The sequence below is a fragment of the Indicator indicator genome, chromosome 3 (assembly GCF_027791375.1).
Source record: "Indicator indicator isolate 239-I01 chromosome 3, UM_Iind_1.1, whole genome shotgun sequence".
NCBI classification, from domain to species: domain Eukaryota; kingdom Metazoa; phylum Chordata; class Aves; order Piciformes; family Indicatoridae; genus Indicator; species Indicator indicator.
The window spans coordinates 47,274,554-47,301,692 of NC_072012.1; the positions used below are offsets into that span (position 1 = coordinate 47,274,554).

The following is a 27,139-nucleotide window of genomic DNA, read 5'->3' on the forward strand; positions in this document are numbered from 1 at the left end:
GTGGCATGGTGGGTGGGGAGGAAGAAAGTACTTCTCTGTTTGCAGGGAGGAGCATTCTTGCTTCTGCAGATGCTGCTAGGTTGGAAGTGTGTGCTGCAGTGTGCAGTTGCTGAATCCTTGTGTGGATAGTATTTGGCACTTGTGGTACCACACAGAGAAATGAAATGCTTACAGGTCAATTGGGATCATTCCTGTTTCTGCAGTTGTGGCTTTACTCCTTAGTCACATTGGAAAGTTGCTTTTTCTTTGTAAAATCAAATTATCTGTGCATTCAGAAGCAGATTATGACTTTGCAATGATTATCTTAAAAATATTAGCTTAATATTTAATAGTAGCCAAGAAAGAAACACAATGGTAGATTTTCCTGTCACTTAGGAAGAGAAATGAGAACTAAGTATAGTCAAGAAGATTTGTCTGAGAGTGGCAGTAATAATCCAGGATGCTCCTCTATTTTGAATAGTGTCCAACTCTGGTCCCCAACCTCACAAAGGACTTAGCAGAGCTGCAAAAAGGTTCAGAGAGTATTAATATGGTCAGAATCATAATATGGCTTTCATAACAAGGAGGAGTAGGACTCTTGAGTGTGAAAGAGTGAGGGAATGAAGTCAAGGCATGAGTACTATGGAGAGTGTGAATAGGTTTGGATTACTCACTGTTTCCTCTAATGTAAGGAGGAGTTTCTCAGGCGACAAGTTTGGAGTAAGCAGAGAAACCGGTTTATCACATGTGCATGTTTAAGTTGTGGAACTGTAAAGATTGCTTGGGGTTGATGCAGGACTGGGCAATATGATTAGGGAAAAACACATTAGGGCTGATAATTTAGGAGGAAAAAGAGATGGCCAGTCAGTTCTTTCTGGGGAATCTTCTGAGGTGGAAATCTTCTTGTGATGCTAAAGTATCAGCATATACTTTATATTCTTATGCTCTGACATTTATTTTTGCCATTGTTCTATTGATTTCTGCTCTCCAGTTAGAGACAGATGTCTGAAATGGGTAAAATTTCTTGCTGCTGCTGGAGGCAGGATTCTGGGGTAATTGCATCCTTGGCTTGCGCCATTGTGTCTGTTCCTTTGTAATTCAGTTTGGATATTATCTGTTGAGGTGTTTTGAATACTTGAACTGCAGGAATGGTAACACTATATAGGGCAGATAGCACAGCATTTAGGACATAGCGGTAGATTAGCTACTTTTTGGCACCCTGATTTGGTGACTAGAAGGTAACTGAAGCCCTTATTTTGGTACCATGTTAGCTTGGTATGAGTCTAGCTTATGTCCTAAGCAAAGGTATTTTGATTTGTGTGTGTCAGCTTCACAGGCAGTCATACCTAGGAAGAAATGTCAGTCTTTGGAAATGGTGCCATTAAGAGTCTCTAAAAGCTCACTTGTATTTTCATGAATGCCTGTGATTAGGCTGCAACTTCATGTCTATTAAACCATGCTTTGAAAAAAGGAGAAATATTTTGTGTTCCCTCTTTGTCTTGCAATAGAAAACTAAGTCCTCATAAATATTGCCTGCCTGCAATCGCTACCAGTGTATTAGGAAGGAAAATGGGGTGGTGGTGCATGATGATGTTGTTACTTTAAAGATGAAAGCTCCTGTATTCTATGAAAAACTAACACTGACTGCATTTGTATTCCTAAAATTGAGTACCTTTGTGAGATGCCTTGGTATGTACATTTGTGTTGACAGCTTTGCTTGGAATGCTTTGGATTTGTGCTGTGACCCTTAGCTTTGTATTGATGACTTTTTGTTATTTGAGATTGACTGGCTCTACTATGCTGAGGAATTCTAGTAGTCTGTAAGTTGTCATTTACAGCTTGTTCCACCAGTAATACATGTAAATTAGTTGCTACTAAGGTCATTAGTAGCCTTTTCAATTAAGCAGAACAATATTTTTATGATGCTTTGATTAATTTTGCAGGCTTTACAGTAACCTTATTCTCTTGTTGTTGGTTAACTAGCATTAAAACACAGTCAGTTTTTAAAGTGGAATTTAAACAGCTTATCTCTTCCTGTTCTGGAATCAAATTTCACATGGAGATGATATCCCTTAGTATTCTTACTTTCTGTTTCCTTTCATGTCTGCCCATTATCGTTACACCTTGCCAGGAATAAAGCATGTCTGCTAATATATCAAACTTTGAAGCAAAATGTTTAGCTATGACAGTCTTTGGGGGAGTTGGTGTGGTTACATTTGTCAAGGTTTTGAGGTTTTTCTGCCATAAGAATACTCTTGCTCTTTTTTTATCCTGCGTCTTAGTATTCACATGTGGCCAGGTAAAAGTGCTGTGCTTCTCACAGGTTTGCTGCTGTCTAGGGAGTTCTAATGAATAATGAGTTTGCCAGGTCCACTACTTTGTTGCTTCTCCTCTTTTCTGAAGACAGCTGATGTGACTGTTGAGTGGTTGGCTAACCTGGGAAGAAGACCCTCTGGGATAACAATCAGAATACTTCTGTTGTAGGACATCATTGCTATAGTTTTGTAGCTTTATTGTACAAGTAGATGTGAATTTGTTCTTTGAAGCCCAGAAAAATGTGAGCTCGATAGGCTGACCACTTTCAAGTTGTTACTGTATAGTGGAGGTATTTGAACTCTTTTTGAGGGTGGAACCTTGGAATTATGTGTTCACAAATTCATCTTTAGTAATTAATGCTTAGTTTGGTAGAACAAGAACTTGTCACTCTTAAAATTATAATTTAAGAACTGTCAAGAAACCTTTAGAAACAATTATGTTGACATACATTGAAATAGCTTACACATTGGAGCAGATGAAAACTATATCTGTAGCTGGAGCATGTGGGAGGGTTTGGTAAGAGGTTAGGTCCTGGACAAAACAAAGAAGGGTGGATTCAGAACAGAGGAGCTACTGAAGGAGTGGCATTAACCGAAGTTTAATAAGGTTAGTGGTAAATAGATGCAGGTTGATTGACATTTGTTATTTGGGTATACAGCTGATGAATTGCTGCAGTTGCATTTGGCATACTTGCCTCTTAAGGCATTAGGCATCCTATACTTAACATCTTAAAGTATATCACTCTTGGATAACTTGCCATAAAATCACTAGCTTCAGAGGGATTTAATGGCAATCCTATAGTGTGAGTTAAAAAAAAGAATTATAGGGGATCATCACAGTTTTGTGATAGATAATTTTGGAAGAGAGTCTCTTTGGTTTTTTTTTGTTTGTTTCACTTTAAGCATGATGTATTTGTGAAGGAGAGACAAACATTGACATCTCATCTGCATTGCTTCATGATATTTTTAATTTTTCTAAACATGAAGTTGCTTACATTTCAGATTGACTTTACACTGGGATTGTGATGCTGGGGGAATCTGACACCACCATTGCCTTCACTTTAATTGCTGTGCTGGTCTACCTTCTGTAGAATTGTAACTGACAGTTTTCAGTTTGCATCTTTGCAGGCATGGAATTATTGCATTCATGTTTGCTCCATGGCTTTCATCAGTGCTAAAATTGTTTGCCAGGTATACTGAAATCTGTACATTATTGTCTCATGCCCCATCCCCTCTTCCCTGCCCCCTCCAATCTAAAACCTTATCATCAAGATTTCATGTATGCTCAATAAGATTGACCTAGGGAAGAACCCATAATTACATAATTATCCTGTCTGGGTAACTAATGCTCAAACTGGGAGGTTGGCAGCGATCTAGAGCCTTGGCTGTGTTTCTCCAATCCTGTTTTAGGCTATTTAGATGAAAAGTTTAGTGTGCTGGGAATGTTCTGCTGAGTAAATGAATGAAATGCATAGAAGCTTTGTAAAGTTGGTAGCTTGATAATCTAGTAGGTAATGTCTTAGACTTTGCACCTATAGAATGAAAACATGGTATAAGGTGTGGTTTACAAGAATGCTTGAACATCTGCTTCTATCAGTTTTTAATTAAAACTTTGTGAATCAAGTTTTTGAATGTCTGCAAACCAGTCCCTTGTGTTTTGAGTGCTGTTGGTTTTTTTTTTTTTTGTTGTTGTGGTATTTCCTCCCCCCATTTAATGTCAGGAAGCCAAACTGCTTGTCACTGTTGAGTAGGTCACACATTGTATTTTCTTCTGAGCTTAGGCACATGGACTAACTGCAAAGTTTCAGAGAGTCAGGCTTTCGTCTTCACTCGAAGTATTTTATGCCTAATTTATTGGATTTAATTGTAGAAATGTGTTCCTAACTATTGTTACCATTTCACTGCTTCTGTATGTAATAACTCCCGCTTCAAACTTGTCTTTCAAAAATAAGGTGAAGTGGGTCAACTTGTGGCTGCTACCATTAGTGATAGAGAAGTTCATACAGGTAAAAAAAATTACATTGTTTTACAAATAAGTCCTTTTTTCCTTCTCTAGATGCAATTGCACTTGGCAAAGGTTAGGGGACTACTGGTGTATAAGTTGGTCCTTAGTTTCTCTTGTATCCTCCCTTTCTCCTAAATGAGAAATCTTGTCATGAATTTAGTCTGGCATGTCCACATTTTGCTTACTTTTCCCATTTATAGGTAAATCAACTGATCAGCTTAATTATCATGGTTATGATTCAAAAGTTAAGATATTGTTAGTCAACTGATTTTTGGGGGGCAAATCTTTATTTTGTGGATATCCACACATGGGAGTGCTTTGTAAGTCAAGTTGGTTAGCACTATCAGAGGCTGTTGCTGAGTCACCTTCAAATACAATCAGAAATGCTGTGTTATAGCTGCAATATTCTAGGGGGTGGTGAGGAGTGGTGGGTGTAAATACACCACATAAGTGGCATTATGTAGTTTGGACATTACTTTAGATGGTAACTTGTCTTTTACTATGCCATGGGTTGATGTTGAATGCAGGATTTCAAAATGCACAAAACTATTTGCAGACTGAGATTTGTCCCCCTCCTCTCCCCCCCATTCTCTATGCAAACAGAGAATACACTTCTTTTGGAAGAAGTGTCTTTTTCAGCAGAACGGTGTGGAGTACTGTGCCCTTTCCAGTGCTGTCCATCCTCTCCTATGAGGACAGGCTGAGAGAGTTGGGGTTGTTCAGTTTGGAGAAGAGGAAGCTCTGAGGAGACCTTATGGTGGCCTTCCAGTATGTGAAGGGCGCTACAAGGAAGCTGGGGAGGGACTTTTTAGGGTGTCAGGTAGTGATAGGACTAAGGGGAACAGATCCAAGCTAGAGGGTAGATTTAGGCATTAGGAAGAAGTTTTTTACCATGAGGGTGGTGAGACAATGGAAGAGGTTGCCCAGGGAGATCATGGAAGCCCTGTCCCTGGATGTTTTTAAGGCCGGGCTGGATGTGTCTCTGGGCAACCTGATCTAGTGTGAGGTGTCCCTGCCCATGGCAGGGGGGTTGGAACTAGATGATCCTTGAGGTCCCCTCCAACCCTGACAATTCTGTGATTCTTGGTCTTGCTTTCAACATAGGTATGACAGTAGTTGCGATCTATATACCTTCGGTTTTGGGTAAGGTTTCCCAGGATACTTTCATTTATTCTGTTTCTGTGCTTGGTGAACTATGGTCAGTAGAAGCTTCATTTGCTATTTGAACAGCACATAGAAGGGCTTATTTCTGTAGAAATTCAAACTGCAGGTGAAAAGAGTTTGTGGCATAGAAAAGCAAGGCAATATGCTTTAATGGTGATTGCTTTCTGCCTTGGTTAATTTTGAGTTAGCAGCCTGTTGGTCTTAAGTGGAAGAAGCATAGCACAAACCACTTGGTTCATTTCAACGTCTTTGAAGAATATATATTTTTTAAAGCAAGGAATATGATAGATAAACAGTCTCCATGTCTATTAAAAGTGTGTTTTAGAAAGGAAGGATCACAGGATGTTAGGGGTTGGAAGGGGTCTCTGAAGATCAAGTCCAACCTCCCTGCCAGAGCAGGACCATAAAATCTAGCACAGGTCGCACAAGAACACATCCAGATGGGTCTGGAAAGCCTCCAGAGAAGGAGATTCCACAGTCCCTCTTGGGATCCTGTTCCGGTGCTCTATGAACCTTACAATAAAGAAGTTCTTCCTTACGTTGCGATGTAACTCCCTGTGCTGCAGTTTACATCCATTGCCCCTTGTCCTATCCCAGGGCACAACTGAGCAGAGCCTGTCCTTTCCTTCCTGACACCCAGCCTTCAGATATTTATAGATATTGATTAGATTCCTCTCTCAGTCTTCTCTTCTCCAGACTAACCAGCCCCAGGTCTCTCAGCCTTTCCTCATCAGGCAGTGCTCCAGTCCCTTTATCATCCTTGTAGCCCTCTGTTGGACTCTCAAGTAGATCCCCACCCCTCTTAATGATCATGTAGTCACGCTGCTCTTTTAACCTGAGCTCTGTGTCACCTTTTGTCAAAACAGAAAAAGCTGGTGTTGTACAGCTTTGTGTTGTATGGATTATTACTTGGTAAACAAGCTAATTTTGCTTTTTTTATGTAAGACGATAAAAATGTAAACTGTTCTGATTATGATTTTAATGCGACTGAGTCATTGAAGCAAGAATTCAGCACATGACAAGGGGAGTTTTGTTTGCATGGAAGCATCTGTGAAATTCATAGATGTACCAGATTCTGGTTTAACCTAAATGGTAGCATAGTGCATCATCAAATGCAGAGTTAAGCTAAAGCTTAATAGCTGTCTAATTATTATTTGTCATATTATGGACTTGTTTGTTCTTATGTAAATATCAGAGTATTGTCATAAAGCTACAATGTTGCTGTACTTTAGTATTTTCAGACTCTAGAATGAAATTTTTTAATTTTTTTTTTGACAGTCAAGAATACCTTCAATGAAAAGCTACAACAAATAGAAGTAAGTAAACCCACTTGATATTGAGGTTTTAGCCTGTCAAATGATTGTATAAAACCAACTGCATTCAAAAGGATGCAGTTTCAGAATAGTTTGCATGAGCTGAATGTGCTTGCAACTCTGTTGGGGTTTTTTGTTTTCATCTCAGGCCATATAACAAGATTTGGCTGTGGCATGCTGATTGCTTTTATATACTACAAAAATGTTACATAATTTGTGTTGTAGAGCTATGAGGAAAAATTGTGGTGTGGTAAGTTTTGAGATTAAATTTCAACAGTTTGTCTAATACCATTTGGCTTTTCAATGTTGAAAGAACATCTGGTAAGAGAAACCAGCTCGAAACTCCTGGATCTTATTTAGTGCCACAGAGCAAGGGTTGGCCTTCTTCAGTAAATGGATTAATAAGTTTGTCATTTTCACTTTGCTTCTATTTTGTTGCTTGTTCTTATTCTCCAACTGTTTTTGACATGTCACCATGAAAGGTATCTGTATTTTTAGTTCTGCATCATGTTTTTTGGTGGTTCTTTCTTCTGGTCTTTAGTCTGCCTGGACTGTAAACTGTTGAAGTGATCTGCTGTTGTTAAGCATATATAAACTGTAAGATAATTGTATGTGGGGATTGTTTGTTTGTTTTGTCTAGGATTAAACTCTCCAAAAGTGAATAATTCTATATTTAAAGTAGGTAGTCTTGGCTAGTAGAACATGTTAGTCAATCTCTTGAACAAATTGAATTTTGTGGGCTAAGTTCTGAATTATTTTAGTAGCACAGAGAGAATGCCTCTTGTGTGCTGGACTTGACAGCTTGAGAACCTGTTTTATGTGCTACTTTCTAGTATGTTTCTTATGTACTGTTCCATAGTAGTCCTGCTCCATGCTTGGTTGTTTGCTGAGAGGTTTATACTGTTTGGTACACTGTCTGACCATTAATTAAGAAAAAAAGAAAAAAGGATAATTTGGTCATATAAAGGCTTCACATCTCTGTCTCAGTGAAGCTATTAGTGAAGTCATGGGTGTGCCTACTGGCAAATAAATGGAACTTGGAGTATGGCTGTTGATGTGTGTGTGGTAGTGGACTGATTTTCCTCCTCTGCTATGCCCAGTATTTTCCAGCCAGGAAATGAGTTAATAAGGTTGGTTAGTTTCCTGGGGAGTACCAACTTCATTCATTTAATCTCAATTATGGTTTCCTAGGTCCAGAAGTGGGAGAGGTGATGCTGGTAATGGTTGATGCTCTCTATGGGAGTGAAATTGTCAAATGTATGACCAATGAAAGAAGTATTCTGCTACTTGGTAGCAGGAGGTTTTTTTTTTTGTTTGTTTGTTTGTTTTGTTTTTTTATGGAAAAACCCCTGGACCATTCACATTTGAAAGTTATGTCAGATGGTGCTTGTGTATCAGGGAACTAAAATGTTTATTTTTTTCAAAGTGTGTGTAATCAGCAGATGCACAAACTGGAAAATTACTTTCCTTGTGTATTTTCTGAATAAAGGCTCTAGTCTTATCTCAGCCATTTGATTCTGCCTCAGGAGCCTGAGCCAACTTCAAAAAACCTCCCAACATTTTGGAACGGCCTTTAGTACTTAGTGTATGTAATTTGCACGTTCCTCATCTTCATATTTTGAATAATTCCTTTTAATACAAAATGTTTCTGGGTATGCTTCCATGAAGTTGCCCAATATCTTGGTAAGTTAAACTCCCCTGCATGTAAAAATTATATGACAGCTCATATTCATGCTTATTTTTGGGAATTTCTATACTAGTGGCATATGCAAGAAGCATCAACAAGATTGTACAGTCCACAGTTTTCTGAGTTGTTTGCTTGTTTGTGTTGGTTTTCTTTTTTCCCTTTTTTTGTTTGTTTTTAATTAAGTTCCTGTATTTGGAAGGTAGACAACAAAAATCTTACTTCTTAAATGAATTTTATGTGGCAGTATGACCTCATAATACTTTCACTGTGGCTTATATGAAGTGCCACTGCACTTTGATTAAGAATAAAACTGTTTTATTTTTGCAGACTAGCTATCGAAAACCAGCACAAGAAAACAACCAGAATTCTTTTAGGGTCATTTCACTGTTCCCTCAGTAGCATTACTTTTTGAGGTCTCAGTTTTAACTGGCAGATGCATCACAGTCTAGGCTGCAATTTAATTAAATTTCAGTTGAGATCTGAAAAAATTCAGTATTATGAATATGTGATATAAAATCTATTTTATTATCACTTGTCTCACCCTTGATGTTTGAAGTGCTACAGTTTTTCACTTACGTGTGTACAACCATTTAAATTTTAATTTTTTCTCATGGTATATAAAGATTTTGAAGGTAAATGGAAGAAAATTCATCTCATGTCTGTGTTAACATTAATATGTTTTTCTGATTCTAGGAAGCTGAAATAAGTCTCATGATGAACAGCTTATATGCACTTCATGATAAATTGGCACAAATAGCAGGTAACACTTAAAAAATACAGCTACAAAGAAATACATGCTCAGATAGTGGTTTGCAACAACTGGTATATGTGCTGGAGCCCTGATAGTCATTGAGAGTTCCATTTTAGGAATCTGGAAACCCCATTTCTACTTCACTTACACTGCCTTTTTCATCTTTTTAAGTGCCTTCTGTTGCAATGTTTTTTAGTTAATGGAATAGGATGTTTAATTTTGTAATCCTGTGTGGGTTTTGATCTAATGTCTTAATGCTTTATGAATTTGATTTCATTCAAAGATCTAAATGTGCTATATGTGGAGAGGAATATGTAGTTCTTTTAATGATAGTTATTCACTGTGATCAAAAAATTACCTGAAAACAAAGATATTTTGCAACCATCAGAAAATGTTTAGTAATACAATGAATGGTACCGACTGAACAAGATTGCCTTGTTAGACAAAATGGTCCCCCTTAACCATCCTAATTATGTAGTAATGAAAAGTGCTATATGTAGTAGTGTGTCAGAGATGGTGTTTAGGATTAGTATTAATTCAGAGTTAACACTACAGACCTTCTGCCAAGAGTCATGATTGATAGTGCATTAAACCACGTAGATAGTTACACCTCACAGTTGGGAAAGGGCAAAGTTAAGGCTGTGGTTGTAACTTTGGCACCTGGTGAGTGTGAGTTGCAGCAGCATCTATTTCACAACTATTAAGGCATTTATTTATCATCTTTGCTTAATTGATCCATCATGAATGTAGGAGGCGGTTGTTTTGTGTTGTTTTCTCTCTTTTTCTCTAAGCCTTACTCTTCTTTCTGTCAGCTGTTTGTTTTGTGACAGCAAGCTTCACCAAGAAAGTGTTTGGGTTTTTTTTTTTTTTTTTTTTTCAGCATTACTAGGTGCTGCTGACAGTTCTCAAGCATTAAAAAAGTGGAAACAACTCTGACATATATGAGGCTGACAATCTGTCAGGCCAGTATAGGAAATCTGTGATAAATTGGAGCAGCTCTGAAATACCTGTAAATTGCAAAAATAATTTTCCTGCAGAAGCTTTTTGTTTCCAGAGCATTTACAACCTCTGCAGTGAATTAATTTCTGGTTGTTTATGTTGTTCTTTAAACCAAAATAGTGAAAGAATGCTGTTTAAACCAGAGTACATGCAAAATTATAGTAGCTTTAGTTTTCATTTCATTCACGTTTCGTGACTGTGAATGCCTTGGCAGTGCTGATCTTTTGCGGGTCAGTTACACCTTGATACATTTCGAACTGTTTCAAATTATTCAAAATCTTGCATACTTAATAGATGAGGTATCTAATTCTGTGCTATAAATCAGAGGGTCTGAAAGATTTTTTTACTTTATTATGATTTCCCCCACGCTGCCATATGGAGTAGCCAACCTGTAGTGTGTAGGAATGAATTTTGAGGCCCACAGCTGTGTGCAGTAGAGCACTTCAGTTGGATGAAGTGGAAGCAATGGGTTATGCTACTTCTCTCCTCCTTTTGGAAAGAAAATAGAACAGTGTGTCATCTAGCCCTCCAGTTGGCCATACAGTAAACAGTGTACTAGCCTAGATAAAATGGTTTGGCACTTGATTTCTACATTTGTGAAGGGAAGGTTGTGTTCATTATCTGGGGATTATTCCATGCATGTACAATGAAACAAATGTTTACCTATCTGCCTTAAGAGAGGGATTTATATATGTTCCAGGACACCTGATGCTTTCCAAGGTCTCAAAGGTGCATTAATCTCTATTAAATAGTATATTCCTGTCCAGAAGAAACTTCAGTACTTAATTTCAAAGAAAGTATAGCTATACTTGCTGGTTAGATGATCCCCCAAACTTAAGATGTATTATGAGATTACCTGGTTGCTCAGCAGAGTAGTTCTGTTGCACTCTGAATAATGACCCAATTCATCTGTACTTAGGAGATACCTTCAGCACCAAGTTTCTCAAGGTATGAGAGGAAGAAACCTGGCATCCATTTTTGAATACCATGTTGATGTAGACCTGAGACTATATATAAAACTCATAGGACAGAGAAAGCTGCTGGAGAAATGCTGTGTTTAACAGTGTTGATCATGTACATGGTGCATGCACCACTTCAAAAGAGAGAGAAGAAATAGTTTTAGTAAAAGTGGTGCTTTTCAGGGCTCTCTGTCACATTCTTGGAAAAATGTCTCTCATTTCATACTTGGCTAGGAATCATTTGCTCATGTTATAACTATTAATATTAAAAAGGCAGACTGCAAGTTTGCAGTGGTCTGTGCTGTTAAACTTTAGTCAACATAAAGATGGCAGTCAATATTTTGGGTTCTAGTTCTTTGTTTCATTACATTTATATTTGTACTGAGCTAGTTTCTTGCTTTGTCAACTTCAATTGGAGAGCAAGTGATGTGACTTATTATAGAAGGTAAAATGCTGGAAGTTCTTTGAAGGAAGAAAAAGTCAGGGTAGCTTGATTTTACTTAATTAAATTACTGTCTTCCAACTGTAGATATGATATATGATATAAAATTATTCAATAATCCTATATACAAATAGGATGCCTTTAATGTTCTTCCATTACTAGTCTGTCAAACCTCTGGCAAGTAAGGTCTAACTCATAAGAAACTAGAGGGAGAAGCAATATCTATGTGTCAACTTGAAGTTGCGGTTCTGAGTTGACGTTTGTGTTCCTGTGTTCTTTTGTAATGGTTCAGCTTTTCTTCAAAAGAGCAACTTTTTATAGACTGTATATTTCAGTGCCTAGTATTTTCTCCCAACTCCCCCACCTGGAGTACTGTGTCCAGTTCTGGAGCCCCTGTTTCAGATAAAGTTGTGGATGTGCTGGGACATGGCCAGAGAAGGGCCACAAGGATGATCAGAGGGCTGGAGCTCCTCTCCTGTGAGATCAGGCTGAGAGATTTGGGGTGGTTCAGTTTGGAGAAGACAAGGCTCCAAAGAAACCTTATTGTGGCCCTCCAGTATCTGAAGGGGGCTACAAGAAAGCTGGGGAGGGACTTCTTAGGGTGTCAAGTAGCAATAGGACTAGGGGGAATGGATCCAAGCTAGGGGAGGGGAGGTTTAGATTGGATGTTAGGGAGAAGTTCTTCCCCATGAGGGTGGTGAGACACTGGAACAGGTTGCCCAGGGAGGTGGTGGAAGCCTCATCCCTGGAGGTTTTTAAGGCCAGGCTGGATGTGTCTCTTGGGCAGCCTGAGGTAGTGTGAGGTGTCCCTGCCCATGGCAGAGGGGCTTGGAACTGGATGATCCTTGGGGTCCCTTCCAACCTGACAGTTCTGTGAATGTGCTTTATTTAAATGAGACATCCTTTAGATGTATGTTAATTATTGGATGTCTTGGTCTTGGATAGAAAGGCTTCAATATATTACATCCCTTTTCAGTCAGAGTTGCAAAATGAATAAACCTAATCAGGCAGGGGAGCAGTCGGCTTCCCATGGTTATGACCCTGCAATTGTTTATTTAGTTAGACATTTCTTTTGCTAGGCATTCCTCACAGTGATGATCTATCAGATTTAGGAGTTTCCTTCTGAACTAATGGACAACCCACATCTTTGAGATGCAGGGGTGAATTAGACTTCTGTATGTAATAAGGCTTACTGATAAATCTGTTACTGGAAGAAAATCTGGCAAAACACTAGATCTTGCTTAATACAAATTTCAAGTATCAGCTACTGTATCTGGTTGCTGCCACAGGCTTTCTGTCCCTCTGTTTAATCTTTAGTTCTTCAAGTAATTGATGATGTGCTGTTTCTAACCAGTGACTTAAAAGCCTAGTTAGCAAGTTCTGGTTTTCCATGGTGTTACTAAACTGTTGAATTTGCCCTTGGGAGATCAGGAATTTTTACTTGCTCTTGCAACACTTGTTCTGCTCCTCCTTTTACCCACCCACTATAGAGTCCTGCTGCAGATAGCTGAGCATGAGACTTGCTAAACAAGTGTTTTATACACCATTTGCTTTTCGTGTTGGTCAGCTGTACCACATCAAGCTATAAACTAGAAATTTGTGCTAAATTTATGGGTTCCTCAAAGTACTAGATTTCCACTGGGTTTTGGTTCTGCTACTTTAGTGCATTTTAAAGCAAATATTTTACAGTTCCTGGTATTTCTGTTAATCGTGTATGCTGCAGTTCATGAATTAAACCCCCAAATGAAAGTCAGTTTCAAATATTCTAGCCTGTATGTTAAAAAAAAAAGCACAACGGACTTATTTTCTGTATTGAAAACAATTGTGAGAATAGACTTAAATGTTTCTTTTTCACTGAGGCTTCAGTTGCTTTTTGTTAGCATTTCTAGGAGAACTCAGCTTCTTATGTACTTGAGGCAAGCCACACTAACGTAAGCTAAAAAGTAATTTCATGATCCTTGCTGGGATGTGTTAATTCTCACCTCCCTACAAAGGCAAGCAGAATGGCTCTGGCTGTACTTTAAATTGATCTGTGCCCAAGAAGAGTTTGAGCACAAAGTTCCATGTTTTGTGTAAGCCTGCAATAGGCATTTTGACAAAAGGACAGTTTTTACAAAGAGCTCAGATGTATCCTGCAGCAGACCTGTGTAAAGTGGGGTTTTCTTTTTTTTTTCTTTTTTTTTTTTTTCTTTTCCTTTTTTTTTTTTTTTTTTTTTTTGCCTCTGCTTCGGTTTTATTCCTGGATATAAGGCCTCAACTGTGGAACAGTTGGGAAACATTTTTGGCTCAGACTGTGGAAAGTGGGTTTCCAAGCCAAGTGGTTAATGATTGCACCAAAGCTATTCAAAGTAAGCCTTAATTTGCAGAACTATTAGCTAAAGTGGTGACTGAAGTGGCATATAGGAATATCATGCTGTTTGCAGTCAAACAGAAGGTTGACTGGTGAATTGCCTGACCTTCTGCAGGCTTTCAAATATATGAGTTTCTCAGGAGAAAGCTGTTAAATGATTCTTAGCAATAGATAGGTTGGAGTGAGACCTGCATCTCCAACAGCTTTTTGTACAGGACTAGAACTCCCTAACTCTGCTGAGTTTACTCATTTCAAGAATGGAAGGAAAGATGAAAGTGACTTTTCATTTCCATCTCCCACCCCCAGCATTGCATGATGGTAATTTGAACTGGTGGGCCTTAGACATTGGCAGAGCCTAGGCAGCAGAGGTGCTTTTAGTTGCTCAACTTGTTTAGAGGGACTAGAGTCTGAAAAAAGTTTCAAAAGCAGAACAGCAAGGAAGCTGTTTGCTGGTTTTTGAAGATGAGACCAGAATCTATGAAGTCAGTATGTGGGCTGCATACTACATGAATGTAATTCCTGGAAGAAGACAAGGTTAGAATTTACAATTACTAAAGTAATCCAATAGTATTCCGTCTGCTGGAGATTTTGCTCTCTCCTAAGAGGGAGTACAGTGTTCTCCTAAGATTGAGAATGCAAAATGAGACCTGAAACCTGCTTGTAAGAATTAATTTTTCACAATCTGGTGTCTTGCTTGTGTGTTCTGTTTGTTTTTTCAACCTCATACTTTCTGTTCTTATTTCATAAATGGGCTTTTCTGCTTATCTAGACAATAAAAAAAACCCAAAACTAACAAAAGTTCCTGAGCAAAAGGGTCTCAGCCCCCTGCTCTCACGAGCTGTTTTGTCCATTCAGGTTGACTGATGAGCTTTTTCTGTATTAGAAGGACCTAAGGAAGACTTCAAGTCTTGCTGAACAACAAAAAAATAGCTAAAGGATGAATAACTATGAGACTTGCTGATGTCATACAGCTTAATACATGACAAGGATTGTACATATGGCTTCTACAGGAACACATTTTGGCTTTGTTGTGTGTATTCCATCAGTAAATAGTATGTTTACACCAGAGACTGACTGGGCATGGTATAGTTACCTCAGGTCTGCTAAACTCAAATTTGTGAAGTCACTGATGATGGATGTCAATTTACAGGTTGTAGAGTTTATGCTGCACAAAAAATGGCTGTCTAAATTACGTTCAAGAATAGCCCATAACTTCATTTCTGGTGCTGACTTCTAAATCCAGAATGCAAATTCAGAGGGCTGGGGCACCTCTCCTGTGAGGACAGGCTGAGAGTTGGGGTTGTTCAGTTTGGAGAAGTCATGTCTCTTAAGAGACCTTATTGTGGCTTTCCAATATCTAAAAGGGCCTATAAGAAAGCTGGTGAGGGACTTTTTAGGGTGCCAGGTAGTGATAGGACTAGGGGGAATGGATCCAAACTAGAGGAGGAGAGATTTAGATTAGACATTAGGAAGAAGTTCTTCAGCGTGAGGGTGGTGAGACACTGGATCAGGTTGCCCAGAGAGATGGTAGAAGCCCCACACCTGGATGTTTTTAAGGCCAGGCTGGATGTGTCTCTGGGCAATCTGATCTACTGGAAAGCATTCCTGCCCATGGCATGGGGATTGGAATTAGATGATCCTTGAGGTCCCTTCCAACCCTGAAAGTTCTGTGGGTTTTTTTTGGGAAAGCTGGTGACAGTTTTCGCCAGTGATCTCTGTAGTTCTGCTGTTACAGTATGCTCAGGCACTAAGATGTTGAATGCTCAGAAGTTGTTTCACTTCCTAAGTAGTGGCTTTTCTGTTCAGTGATTGACTGAAAATACCTGCATGCACACAGGCTCAGTGCCAGCAGCACTTCTAAGCCAGACAGCACTCTTCAAAGCTTCCTTAATCCAACAGTAAGAGAAGATCATCCCTGTTATGCTGATGTGGTTCCAAGGCCAAATTCACCTAAAACTGTTGAATTGTATTGGACAAAACTTCGCTTTAGGAGTCTGGGAAGAATACTTGCTTCATAGAAACATTTCTTTACTCCTTGCCATGAATGAGACCTGATGCTTCTCCCTAACTTGCTAACGTTTTGCTTAGATTGCCTCAAACATTCTTGATCATGTAGGGAATTCATACTTAAAGTTGCTCCATCTAAAGTGTATTCCAGTGTGGAGTCATTCCAACTTTAAACACTTCAAAGGTTTGTATTTTGTGTATGCATTTGTGTCTAAATTTTCCTGGCCTTGGGAATACTATACCCTTGGTATAGACCCAGGAAGGTAAGGCAGGCATAACCCTAAGCCAGTAAAAGACTGGATTTGTTGTTTCCTATTTTATTGTTTTGCCACAGTAAAATCATAGTTATAGATGCTAAGATGATTTTTTTTTTTTTTTAAATGAAGGGTCAGGAAAAGAGTGATTTTTACCACTCTGACAGTTCCTTAGAAAGGATGGCCTAGTGACAGATAAAACTGGGGTTAGAGCTTTTCCTTTTCTCTGTTATGGTGTGTTGGTGTTACTGGTGCTATCTTGATTTGTTTGTTTGTTTGTTTTTTTCCCCCCTCTATTAATTGCCTACCTTGAGGTTAGCAAATTAAATTGGGAAGGTGATGGCATGTGGCTTTGAGGACTGGCTGTGCATATAATACCTTCCTTCTTTACTACTTCTGCACACTTAGCAAGGGACTTTGGAGAAGGGTAAAACAACCAGTTTCAGGCCATATTGGGATTTTGTGCATGTTCAGGAAGGTGATGAGTTATTGTGATAGTTTGGTTCAATCTCAACTTAATAGTGCCTGAAATACTATTCTGGATATACACCAGCTGCAACTAATTTGGTCTGTATAAAAGATGATGCAGGTTTTGCAGTAAATGGAAATTATTTGAAAGAAGTCAGAATTCAGCAGCTGTTGTATGGTAATGTCCTTTTGATAGTTCTTCATTCTACCTTTTTTTTCCCCACTTCCAGTGTAAATATTGAAATAAACTCTCTGAGCAGTAGGTGAAGCCGTATTGATATGATTTGTACATATTATTAGCTGTGTCAATCTTTACTTCTTTTTAACCTTTTCAAGGACAAATTCGTCCAGAGGGTTTGTTGTTTTTTTTTTTTTTCATATCTTTAGAAAAACTTGTGAGAATTGTTGAGCTGCTGCTTCTTGTGTAAATTTTACTAACCATAAGCTTGTGTTTAGGTGGTTTTATTTTATATAATGCAGTAATAAGTAAATCAAAATAAATAAAAGTTTAATTTTACCAGGGGAACATGAATGTGGCAGCTCTGTTCAAAGAAATCTTACCATCCAGGAGGCAGCTGCATATTTAAAAGTAAGCAAACGAGGTATTTTTCATTCATTGTACATAAGATCTGTCTAACTTACAATTTATAAAGCCTGTCCTAGTGTATTGACTACATTTTGACTTAGTATTGAATGCTCTTTGGAAATGTTTGGAATTGCTTTCTTTTAACACATGCTACTCAATTTTTATTTGAGAGGCAGCGAGGTTTTGGGGGAGAGGGGAGGTGAATGAAACTGGCTGAATTTCAATGGAAATGTAGATAGTAGTGCTTCAGTGGCATGCAGGTTTTTACCCTTTAGTTAAAACACCAGGGCGTAATTCAAATTGATGGAGGTAGTTGACCAACACAAAAATCATGAATTCATGAAAATCTCTAGAAAGTTTATCCAGAAATTGATACACTGTCTTGAGACTTTGTAGGAAAGGCTACTGCCTTCCATTCCTTCCTTTGGGAGGAGAGGTTGATGTGGATCTGTGTAGTGAGCCTGACAGGCAGCAGCTGTGTGGAGATGCCAGTTCATTGGTGCTTTAAATAGAAATGGTCAAAAAAGGCCTTTTTGTTAATTTGATAGGTGTGCAGTATTATGAAATCCCACTCTCTGCTGTCATTCTCCTGCCTCACTCTCCGAATAAAAGATGACTCTTGCCTTGTCTTGACAGCTGTAGGGTTTATTTTAGCCTACGTTGGTGTACCCTTCAGTGGAAAACTACTTGAAGCTTTTAAAAGGCTGAGAGTATGTAAGATTTCTTTGATTGGGTGAGGGAGGACTTAAACTGATGTGACATTTAATATACAAACGTATTGGTATTAAAACCCCCTTAGTTTTGGCAAATGGAGACAAAAAGGAATAGTAGGAGCATCCTGAAGAGGCTTCTAACTGGTTTGTAGTTTGGCAGTGATATTCTGTATCTGTTAAAAACCAGTTGGGATACATTGGAAAAAAAAAAAAACCACTAAGTTAATGCCAGATAACTGATGGTCTTAACTATCATTCTTTCAGGATGGCAGTTGTTACAACAACTGTTTTAGCTCTGATAAGATCAAATTGCACATGCAAATCTGTTACTTTGTACAAAGTGGCATTTAACCCTACAGTTCCTCTTTTGGGGAGTAGAAATATAACTATGCAGAATTTCGGTGTTCACTTTATTTTATTCTCAGAGTGAAAATAAACCAGTTACTGTGTGTTCTGAAGTGCTTATGCTTTAATTGCACACCAGGGACTTAGTGAAGTTCAGAGGAAAGATGGAGACAAACGTTTTTGGAGAGTATTATTTCAACTACAGTAGTAACTTCCAGTTTTGCTTTAATTTTTCTGCAAAAGAGCACGCAAGGGTCAAGTATGGAGACAGCCTTAGCTCCATTTGGCAATGTTTTACTGTTGCAGTTGATAGCACCCAGTTTAAAAAGTCACTTTCTGTATAGTAGTATCAGTTCTTGAACTGCAAACACTGGGCTGCTAGCAAAACGCCAGTTAAAATCGGTGCTCCTCAAACAGCATCCTTCAAAAAGGACCCGAACTGCATTTGTAGGACTCATCTTCAGCTGGGTTTATATCGTTGGACTTTTAATCTTGAAGGCGATTTTTTGCAATGAGCACCACCTAGTGGCTGGTATATTTTTTTTCTTGCTGTAGGTCAGACTTGCTAATAAGGTAGTGAATGTGGCTTGACTTGCAAGTAGTCCTTAATTTGAGGAGTGCTAGTAAGTGAGAGCTGCTTGTAGCATGGACCGATTCACTTCATGAACTGAGTGAATGCTGAGGCAAAAATCTGAACAATCAAGAACAAAGCAACGCAGTTTTGGCCACTGCTCTGCGTGGTATCTGGGGTGTGCTGTAGCATGATAACATTGTGGTTATTTACAAAATGACTCATTTATATTTGTGTGTTTTGACAGAATTTAGATCCAGAATATGAAAGTGTACTTAACACATCATTACAGTGGATCTTGAGTAGTGGGGAAGATGTCGGCATAAAGTAAGTGGTTTTTATTTCTTAACTTCATTTCTTGTAGCGGACTGTATCCCTTTCATAAGCGCTCTATATTTTTTTCAATAGGTGTCTCAGCAGTGACTCCAACGAGATGGATGTCACCAATGTGACAGATGTGAAGTATTTGGAATCCACTAGTCCAAAGATGTCTTTCAGGTGTCGCTTTCGCCGTGCGTTTGTTAATGTAACTCACAGGTTGTCGATACTGCTTTTGGGTAAGTTAAAGTCAACTCTTTTTTTTGTTTGCTTGTTATAACCTCCATTTATGTAAGTGGATGGGGAAAAAGCAAAGAGCATGTTTAGCTTGAGAATTTATCCAACTATAAAACCTGGTGTTCCTGTCAATATCATGACTACAATGCAGTTTGCTTAGCACTTCTGTTTCACATTAGTTGCTATCATCTGCTACTGTAGTGAGCTGAATTCTGTTTTTCCCTTTCAAAGCAATACCTTATAGATTGCAAAAATTTCCAAGGTGAACTGACGCAAAGAAGCAAAATGCTTAGTAAAAAGACATGATAGCTTTAGTTTTGAGAACATTGCACTGTTGTTCCAGAAGCTTTGGGAACATGATTGCAGAAGAGATTACTTTCCTAGTTTTAGGAAAAGTTGGATACCCAGATTCTTACCTCTATGTTGTAAAAATGTATGACTAACTCATTTAGTCCTTGATAGTTCTCTAGTTAAGTTTCCCATTCTTTCAAGTTTATTTAATTCTTAACCATACTGAAAACTGTGGCATAAAAATATGGTACAGATGAGTGCAGGTACTCTCCATTCCTTTCCACGTGGCTGATATTGAAGATGCAGAGCTTATCTCATGTACCTGTTGAGTATTTAATAAATGGTTTGTCCCAATATCTTGATGTCATGCTTATGGGCAAATGACTTGAGGCCTCCTTCACTAGCCTTTAGATGAACTAAAGTCAAACTGCCATGTTTCAGACAGTCAATATGAGGGTTGAATGGGGATGGGGAGATGAAGCTCAGTATCCAAGACAACCACTGATCTCATCAGTGATGCTGAGTAAATTGCTCTATTTCTCAACTGTAATTCAGGTTAATATGAAGCACCTTTTGAAAAATAAAACATTGTACAAATATTAGATTGATTTAACACCCATCTTGGTCTAAAATGGTGTCCCTCAGTCTCTTTGTATGTGCCTTGTGAGCACTGGTATGGGGGGAAAAAATCTCCAGAACTATAATTTGTGTGTGCATAGTTTTGTTTTGTTTGGATGTAAACTACAGCACAGGAAGTTCCACCTCAACATGAGGAAGAACTTCTTAACTGTAAGGGTCATGGAGCCCTGGAACAGGTTCCCCAGAGAGGTTGTGGAGTCTCCTTCTATGGAAACTTTCCAGCCCTGTCTGGATGTGTTCCTGTGTGTCCTGTGCTAGATTCTATGCTCTGGCAGGAGGCTTGCACTCAAAGATCTCGAGAGGTCCCTTCCAACCCCTAACATCCTGTGATCCTGTGTCTTTTTTATATTATTTTTAAGAGGTCACGGGCATAGTGGTGCCTTCAGCCTGACATAGAAGAAGGAATAAGATTTTTATTTTCAGCTTATGCTGCTGGCCTTCCCTACTAGATTGTCCTTTTTGGGAATAAAAAAGGCTGTTGTTGAAACTATGAAGTGTTTTTCTAAAGGTAACTGCTCTTCAAAATTTGAGAGTTTGTGTTGTGGTGGTGTTAAAATATGCAATACTGATAAAGAGCACAGCCTAGGCTGCTGCTAGCTCTGAAATGTAAAGTATTGCAAAATGTTACCTAGTTGAGCCAGCTTCTGGAGTATATGATGTAAACCTTGTTGAATAACTGATGTTCTAATACTGTTTAAAGAGTATTGTACATCTTAATGCAGGTATAGCAGTCGTCTGGGGAGTCTTGCACTACATGAAATACCGCTGGGCAAAAGAGGAAGAAGAAACAAGACAGATGTATGATATGGTAGTGAAAATCATAGGTATGGCTTCTTGAGTCATATTTGATGTATATATATATATATCAGTTCTGTATAAGCCTGTCTGTTTAGTTGCTATCATGCTGGTAGAGTTATTGATAAATGTGTGGATCATGTGTGTTGGTTTTTTCTTACTAAATTTTTATTTTACAATCATCCTTTTAAATCTAATCAAAGCTTTTGGTATAGAGGTTGGTGGGGCTCAGGCTCTTCTGCCTGATACAATATGGTAGTGAAAATCATAGGTATGGCTTCTTGAGTCATATTTGATATATATACATATATCAGTTCTATATAAGCCTGCCTGTTTAGTTGTCATCATGCTGTTAGAGTTATTGATCAAATGTGTGGATCATGTATTTTGTTTCTTTCTTTTTTTAATGATTTTTTTCTTTTTACAATCATCCTTTTAAACCTAATCTAAGCTTTTGGTATAGAGATTGGTGGGGGTCAGGCTCTTCTGCCAGGCAACTTGTGACAAGACGAGAGGGCATGGCCTGGAGCTGTGCCAGGGGAGGTTTAGGGTGGATGTTAGGAAGGACTTCCTGAAGGAAAGGGGAATTAGACACTGGAATGGGCTGCCCTGCTGTCCCTGGAGGTGTATAAGGCAAGATTGGATGTGGCACTTAGTGACATAGTCTAGTGGATATGGTGATGTTAGGTCATAGGCTGGACTTGATGATCTCAGATGTCTATTCCAGCCTCAATAATTCTGTGATTCACAAATTACATCAATGTGGCTATAATAAATTCCCACAGACTTGGTGATATTTTATCATACTGCTGAAAACAATTATAAATGTGATGTTTATTGACTAGGAAGTATGGTGACACATTGCTTTCTGTAGCTGGCATTTCAGCTGTCTTTAGAGAAAATACATGCTCCTAAAATGTGTTACCTTTCATTTCTACCCTTCCTGGCTTTTCAGAGAAAAAGCAGCTTTTTAATTTGTTACTTTGTGCAGAAATTGTTACTAAATTAGAACGCATAACCAAGTTCTGAAATTCTGTAGTAGTTTGTAGTTTTTAGGCTCTATTTTGGGCTGCATTTTTATATTGTCTTACTGCTTTCACCTATGGCAGTCATGGGTGCTTCAAAAAGTCCAGTGCAGAGCCACAAAAATGGGTGAGGGAGTGGAACATCTTCCTTATGAAGAGAGACTGAGGGAGCTGAGGCTCTTAGCTTGGAGAGGAGGAGACTAAGGGGTGACCTCATTCATGTTTATAAGTGTGTAAAGGGTGAGTGCCAAGAGGATGGAGCCAGGCTGTGCTGGGTGATGCCCAATGACAGGACAAGGGGCAGTGGTGGAAGTTGAGGCATAGGAGGTTCCATGGAAACAGGAGGAAATATATTTTCCCTGTGAGGGTGCCAGAACACTGGAAGAGGCTGCCCAGGGGGGTTGTGGAGTCTCCCTCTCTGGAGATATCGAAAACCCATGTGGATGTGTTCCTGTGTGATCTGCTCTAGGTGATCCTGCTCTGGCAGGGGGTTGGACTTGGATGATCTTTTGAGGTCCTTTCCAACCTCTGGTATTCTGTGATTCTGTGTTCATAATAAATACAGAGATAACAGATAAATTGGAGCTACTTTCCTGGTTTTACAATTTTCTTACCTCTTTCTTTGTGAGAGGAAAGCATTTTATTTTCAAAGGTTGCTGTCTTGGCTAGCAGTTAAAGTACCAAGCAAGAGGAACCAGGAAAACTCCTTTATTCCAAAGTTATACTTACAGGCACTGTGTGTGAGGTTAATTTGCTTTCATTATGGTTAGGAGGAAAAAGGCTTTAAAATGCCCAAACCACCTTAACTACTGAAACTGGAAAGTCTTCAGAGTTGGCTGTTCGTTGCCAGAACTGATATTGTTCTTAATGTTTGCATGAACACCATAGTTATCACCTTTTCTTATGGTGTCCTCAGATGTTCTAAGAAGTCACAGTGAGGCATGTTCTGAAAATAAAGACTTGCAGCCCTACATGCCGATTTTACACGTGCGTGATTCTCTAATACCACCTCAGGACAGGTATGTTCTCACTAAAAGTATTGCATTTCTTTATGTGCAAGCAAGAAAAAGTAGTAAAAATGGGTCCACTAATGTCAGGAGGTTGCCAGTGTAACATTTTGGATGCATTCCTGTGTGACCTGCGCTAGATTCTATTGTCCTGCTCTGGCGGGGGGGGTCGGACTCGATCTTCGGAGGTCCCTTCCAACCCCTAACATCCTGCGATCCTCATTGACTCATGGAGCAAGAGAAGAAATGTTGTCTTTTCTCTTAGGTGTTTTATATGACCTGTGCAGGTTGTTACCATGCTGGCTTTGTAATTCTTGCTTCAATTTTTAAGGAGGAAGATGGGAAAAGTCTGGAATAGAGCAGTTGACTTCCTTGCAGCAAATGAGTCTAGAGTGCGTACAGAGACACGAAGAATAGGTGGTGCTGAGTTCCTGGTGTGGAAATGGATGCAACCTTCTGCAGCATGTGACAAAATTTTATTAATACCATCAAAAGTGTGGCAAGGCCAAGGTATTGAAGCTTACTCCATTTTGCAAATACATCACTGTTTGGTGCATCTAACTCCTAAATTACATCTTGTTACTTGAACATGAAATTCTTGTTTTCTCTCTCACCTCGAAGTATGAACTGTCAATGCCATTTCTCTATTACCTTGTTCAATGGACACTTTTTCTATGCATTCAGCATCTGCCTTGATTTCAAGTAAAATGAGCTTTTTTTGCTACAGCTACTGCAGAAATACAGCAGAGGGCATGTAGCCAACATTAGTTCCTTGAACTAAAAAAAAAACCTCAACTTTCTAGTTGGTCAATCTATGCTTTGTATTTACTGAAATTAATGTAGTTGGTTGTATCTGACAGCAGGTAAACGGGAGCTTGTAGACTTGAGTTTCCTACTGTTATCAGTTAGATACCTAAAGACAGTTTGGAGGAAGAGATGTTTGTTTTGAAAGGGAAATTGCTGGGACAAAGCACTCCTCAATCAGCAGAATGTATATTTTGAGCATCTCCATTTAGTGCTTCCCTTCTGTCATAAATTTTCTACACTGTGCTTTTGTGTTTGAAGCTCTGTGGTGCAGCAAAGCATTTGCTTTGCTAGAGAATGCTGTTGTCATCCATGGATTTTGCAGTGTTCTGTCACTTTTCAGCTTTACCCTGGAACCAAGTGGCAAAAATCCAGTGGGTTTGCAGTTATCTGTGTGCAGAGGTCATCCTTTCCTAGTTCTTTTTCTTTCCACCTTTCTTCATATTAAGCTGCCTTTTTTTTTTTCTTTTTTTGAGGGGGGTGGTTTTGTGTTTTGGTTAATGGAAGCTGGAAGCTGTAAGGCTAGAGTTTTGGGTTGCAGTGAAAACGAATAGTTATTTCTGTCAACATCTGAGTGCGAGGGTAAATATTTAAATGAAGGCTTAATTGCCAATTCCTTAAATGCTGTGACTCTTTATAAGAGTCTGTCTTGCCTTATGTGCTTCTGTAACGCTGTGCTCTCTCTTCAGTGGGAGTGAAATAAACACTGTGGAGTATTCTGCTTTATAGACTCATAAGGTTATTTTGATAGGAGGGAGTGGTTTGTAGTTCAACTTTGTAGATCTGATGTTATCAAGGTTGTATCCTGCATCGCTTCTATAGTATTGAACCACATGCTGAAAAAAAGACTAGTTTAAAAAAAACTAAATTTCTTTCTGCCCTTTACAGTCCCACTTAAAAAAATACAAAAATTCCCACTGCAAGCAACTGCATTCTCATCTGTGATCTGGAGTTTGCTAATTTTGGTTTGAGTTTAACTAATGTGAGTAGTAATAGGCTTCCTTCTTTTGCTTGTTACTAGTACATATTTTTTTATTTGAAACTGTTTTTATTGTTTCCTACAAAAGAGGGCACAGTTTAAAGTAGCTCCTTCCAGTATGATTATTTCCTTTCCAGAGACTGATAGAAAGAGCTTCTTTGTGGCCTGGAACGTTTATGCTGTAGTAAGCTTGATCGCTTGAGTGAAAATACTGCTAACATTCTGGTTTTGTCCCAGGCCACGTTGGTGTTTTCCGAAGTTCTCTGTATGCTTTCAGCCCTCAGGTCTTAAATTTTGTTTTCTGTAAGTTCAAACCAAAAATGAACAATTCTCTCTCTCATCCTGAAAAGCCAAACATTTTCAGACACTCGCAGATACTTGGCGCGTTATCTGATGAGTTTTTATTAGTAGGCTTGGGACCTCTTTCTTACTTATCCATGCAAAATACTATGTTGGGATATCGTTATGTACTTCTCAAAGTTGTGCTGCTGGTTTTTAGCTTTACATTGGTAATTTTCAATCACTCATTGGAAATGAGGGCTGCTTTTTTAAAAAAGTGCCTTGTGAATACTGCTGCAGGCTTGAGGTTCTTCAGTCATTGTCTTGTATTCTCAATGACATTACATTCTGCTGTGACACCTGTATTATATGAGTTTTAGTTAGTAAGATGTAAATAGTAACTTTGACTGTTGCAGAGCCTTTTCTTTCTAGGACATCATCTATTGGGAATGTGGAAATGCTTTAGGTCCACTGCAGAAATAGTGGCTTTTGTCAACAGCTGTCTCTGTAATACTGTCAGGATTGATATTTTTTTTCCCCCAAAAGCTCAAATTGAATGTAGCTTCTGCAAGCTATGTATATTATAAAGCTCAATGTTCTACATATTGTTAAGTACAGGCTATGAAACATGACACATCATTTCTAGAATTTCTCTTTTACTACTCAGTTTTTCTTGTTGCATTTTACTGCAATATAAACCACTTCGTAACATTCTGTCCTGTACTAGAAATCAGAATGGATTTTCCTTCATCTGGAAGACTTCTCAGCATGCAATAGCTCAGTTGCTGCTTTACTACATTTGAGACACATTCAACAGAAGAGTAGTTTCCCAAACTTCCTAGAAAGACAGCTACTGTAGTAGGTAGTGTTCTGTACCCTCTGAGCTTGAGGATCTGATACCTTCCTTAGCATATTGAGAATGTGGACAGAACAACTTACTACTTAGCTGTGGCTTCATGCTGTATGTTGCCTATAGAATGTACTTAAGACTCCTATGCTGCTGTTGAATAGGATATATTAAGATCTGTCCTGTTTCAGATCTTTTATTGGCAGTTTTCCTATTTTCTTGTTACGTTTATAGTTCAGCAGATACCTGTTAAGAATTGAAGTGATACATTTTGGCTCTAGCAGAAGGACATGGAAATAGGGGTGTCTGAAATGACATACATCGTTTGGTCTCTGTATCTTGGTAGTCAGCAGGCAATGTCTATTTTCATATGCAAAGGTTCTTTCTATTTCGTGTTTCTTGTTTTTAATATGAGTGATGGGAATAGTTCCATTGTCTAAGTCTTATCCTTCTTGCACAACTCTCTTTCCTGATGTTAGGCATTCTGTGAGTCTTGCTTTCTTTGTTTTTGGAAGTATAAATCAGCTGGATTTAAGTTTGTGCTCCAGTTTTGATGTTTGAATATAGAAGCTCATACCAAGACCGCTAGGTCCTGAACTAACTCAGTATGTATCGAATGAGAATGAATTCTTGGTTTTGAATCTTGAGAATAAATTTCAAGGCCACAATTTTTTTTTCATCTTTTGAAATCTGGTAGTGCTCTGTGGTGGGGCACAATACTTAGGCTCTACTCTTAGCATTAGGAGTTCAAGCATCAGTGTGGCATTTTGCCCAGTCCTTCAAGATGCAGCCTGTTTTTTGACTGACTGTTGGGGATTTTTTTACTGAGTCAGAATAAAGTCTAGTGTACTTTGAAATATTATCTACAGGATACAGTAGATGTATCTCTCTGAGAGAAATAAAAATGTGTAGCTAAGTTCATTGTAGGGTGATGGACAAATATGAGCAATGCTTTGAAAGAGAATTGTCAGTTGGAAAACAATCTCAATCATGCCAAAGTGCAATTTGAT

General features: G+C 38.6%; 1 protein-coding gene across 2 annotated transcripts in view; it reads left to right on the forward strand.

The window, feature by feature from the left end:
* Nucleotides 1-27,139, forward strand: part of LEMD3 (LEM domain containing 3) — a 56,834-nt gene that overhangs the window by 21,052 nt on the left and 8,643 nt on the right. For both annotated transcript variants that reach the window (XM_054399574.1, XM_054399575.1), the window contains 8 exons: nucleotides 6,742-6,779; nucleotides 9,157-9,223; nucleotides 17,215-17,282; nucleotides 19,156-19,235; nucleotides 19,317-19,465; nucleotides 21,116-21,217; nucleotides 23,130-23,232; nucleotides 23,552-23,730. In XM_054399574.1, coding sequence (XP_054255549.1) covers nucleotides 6,742-6,779; nucleotides 9,157-9,223; nucleotides 17,215-17,282; nucleotides 19,156-19,235; nucleotides 19,317-19,465; nucleotides 21,116-21,217; nucleotides 23,130-23,232; nucleotides 23,552-23,730 — 786 coding nt within the window. The remainder of the gene's footprint in view (nucleotides 1-6,741; nucleotides 6,780-9,156; nucleotides 9,224-17,214; nucleotides 17,283-19,155; nucleotides 19,236-19,316; nucleotides 19,466-21,115; nucleotides 21,218-23,129; nucleotides 23,233-23,551; nucleotides 23,731-27,139) is intronic.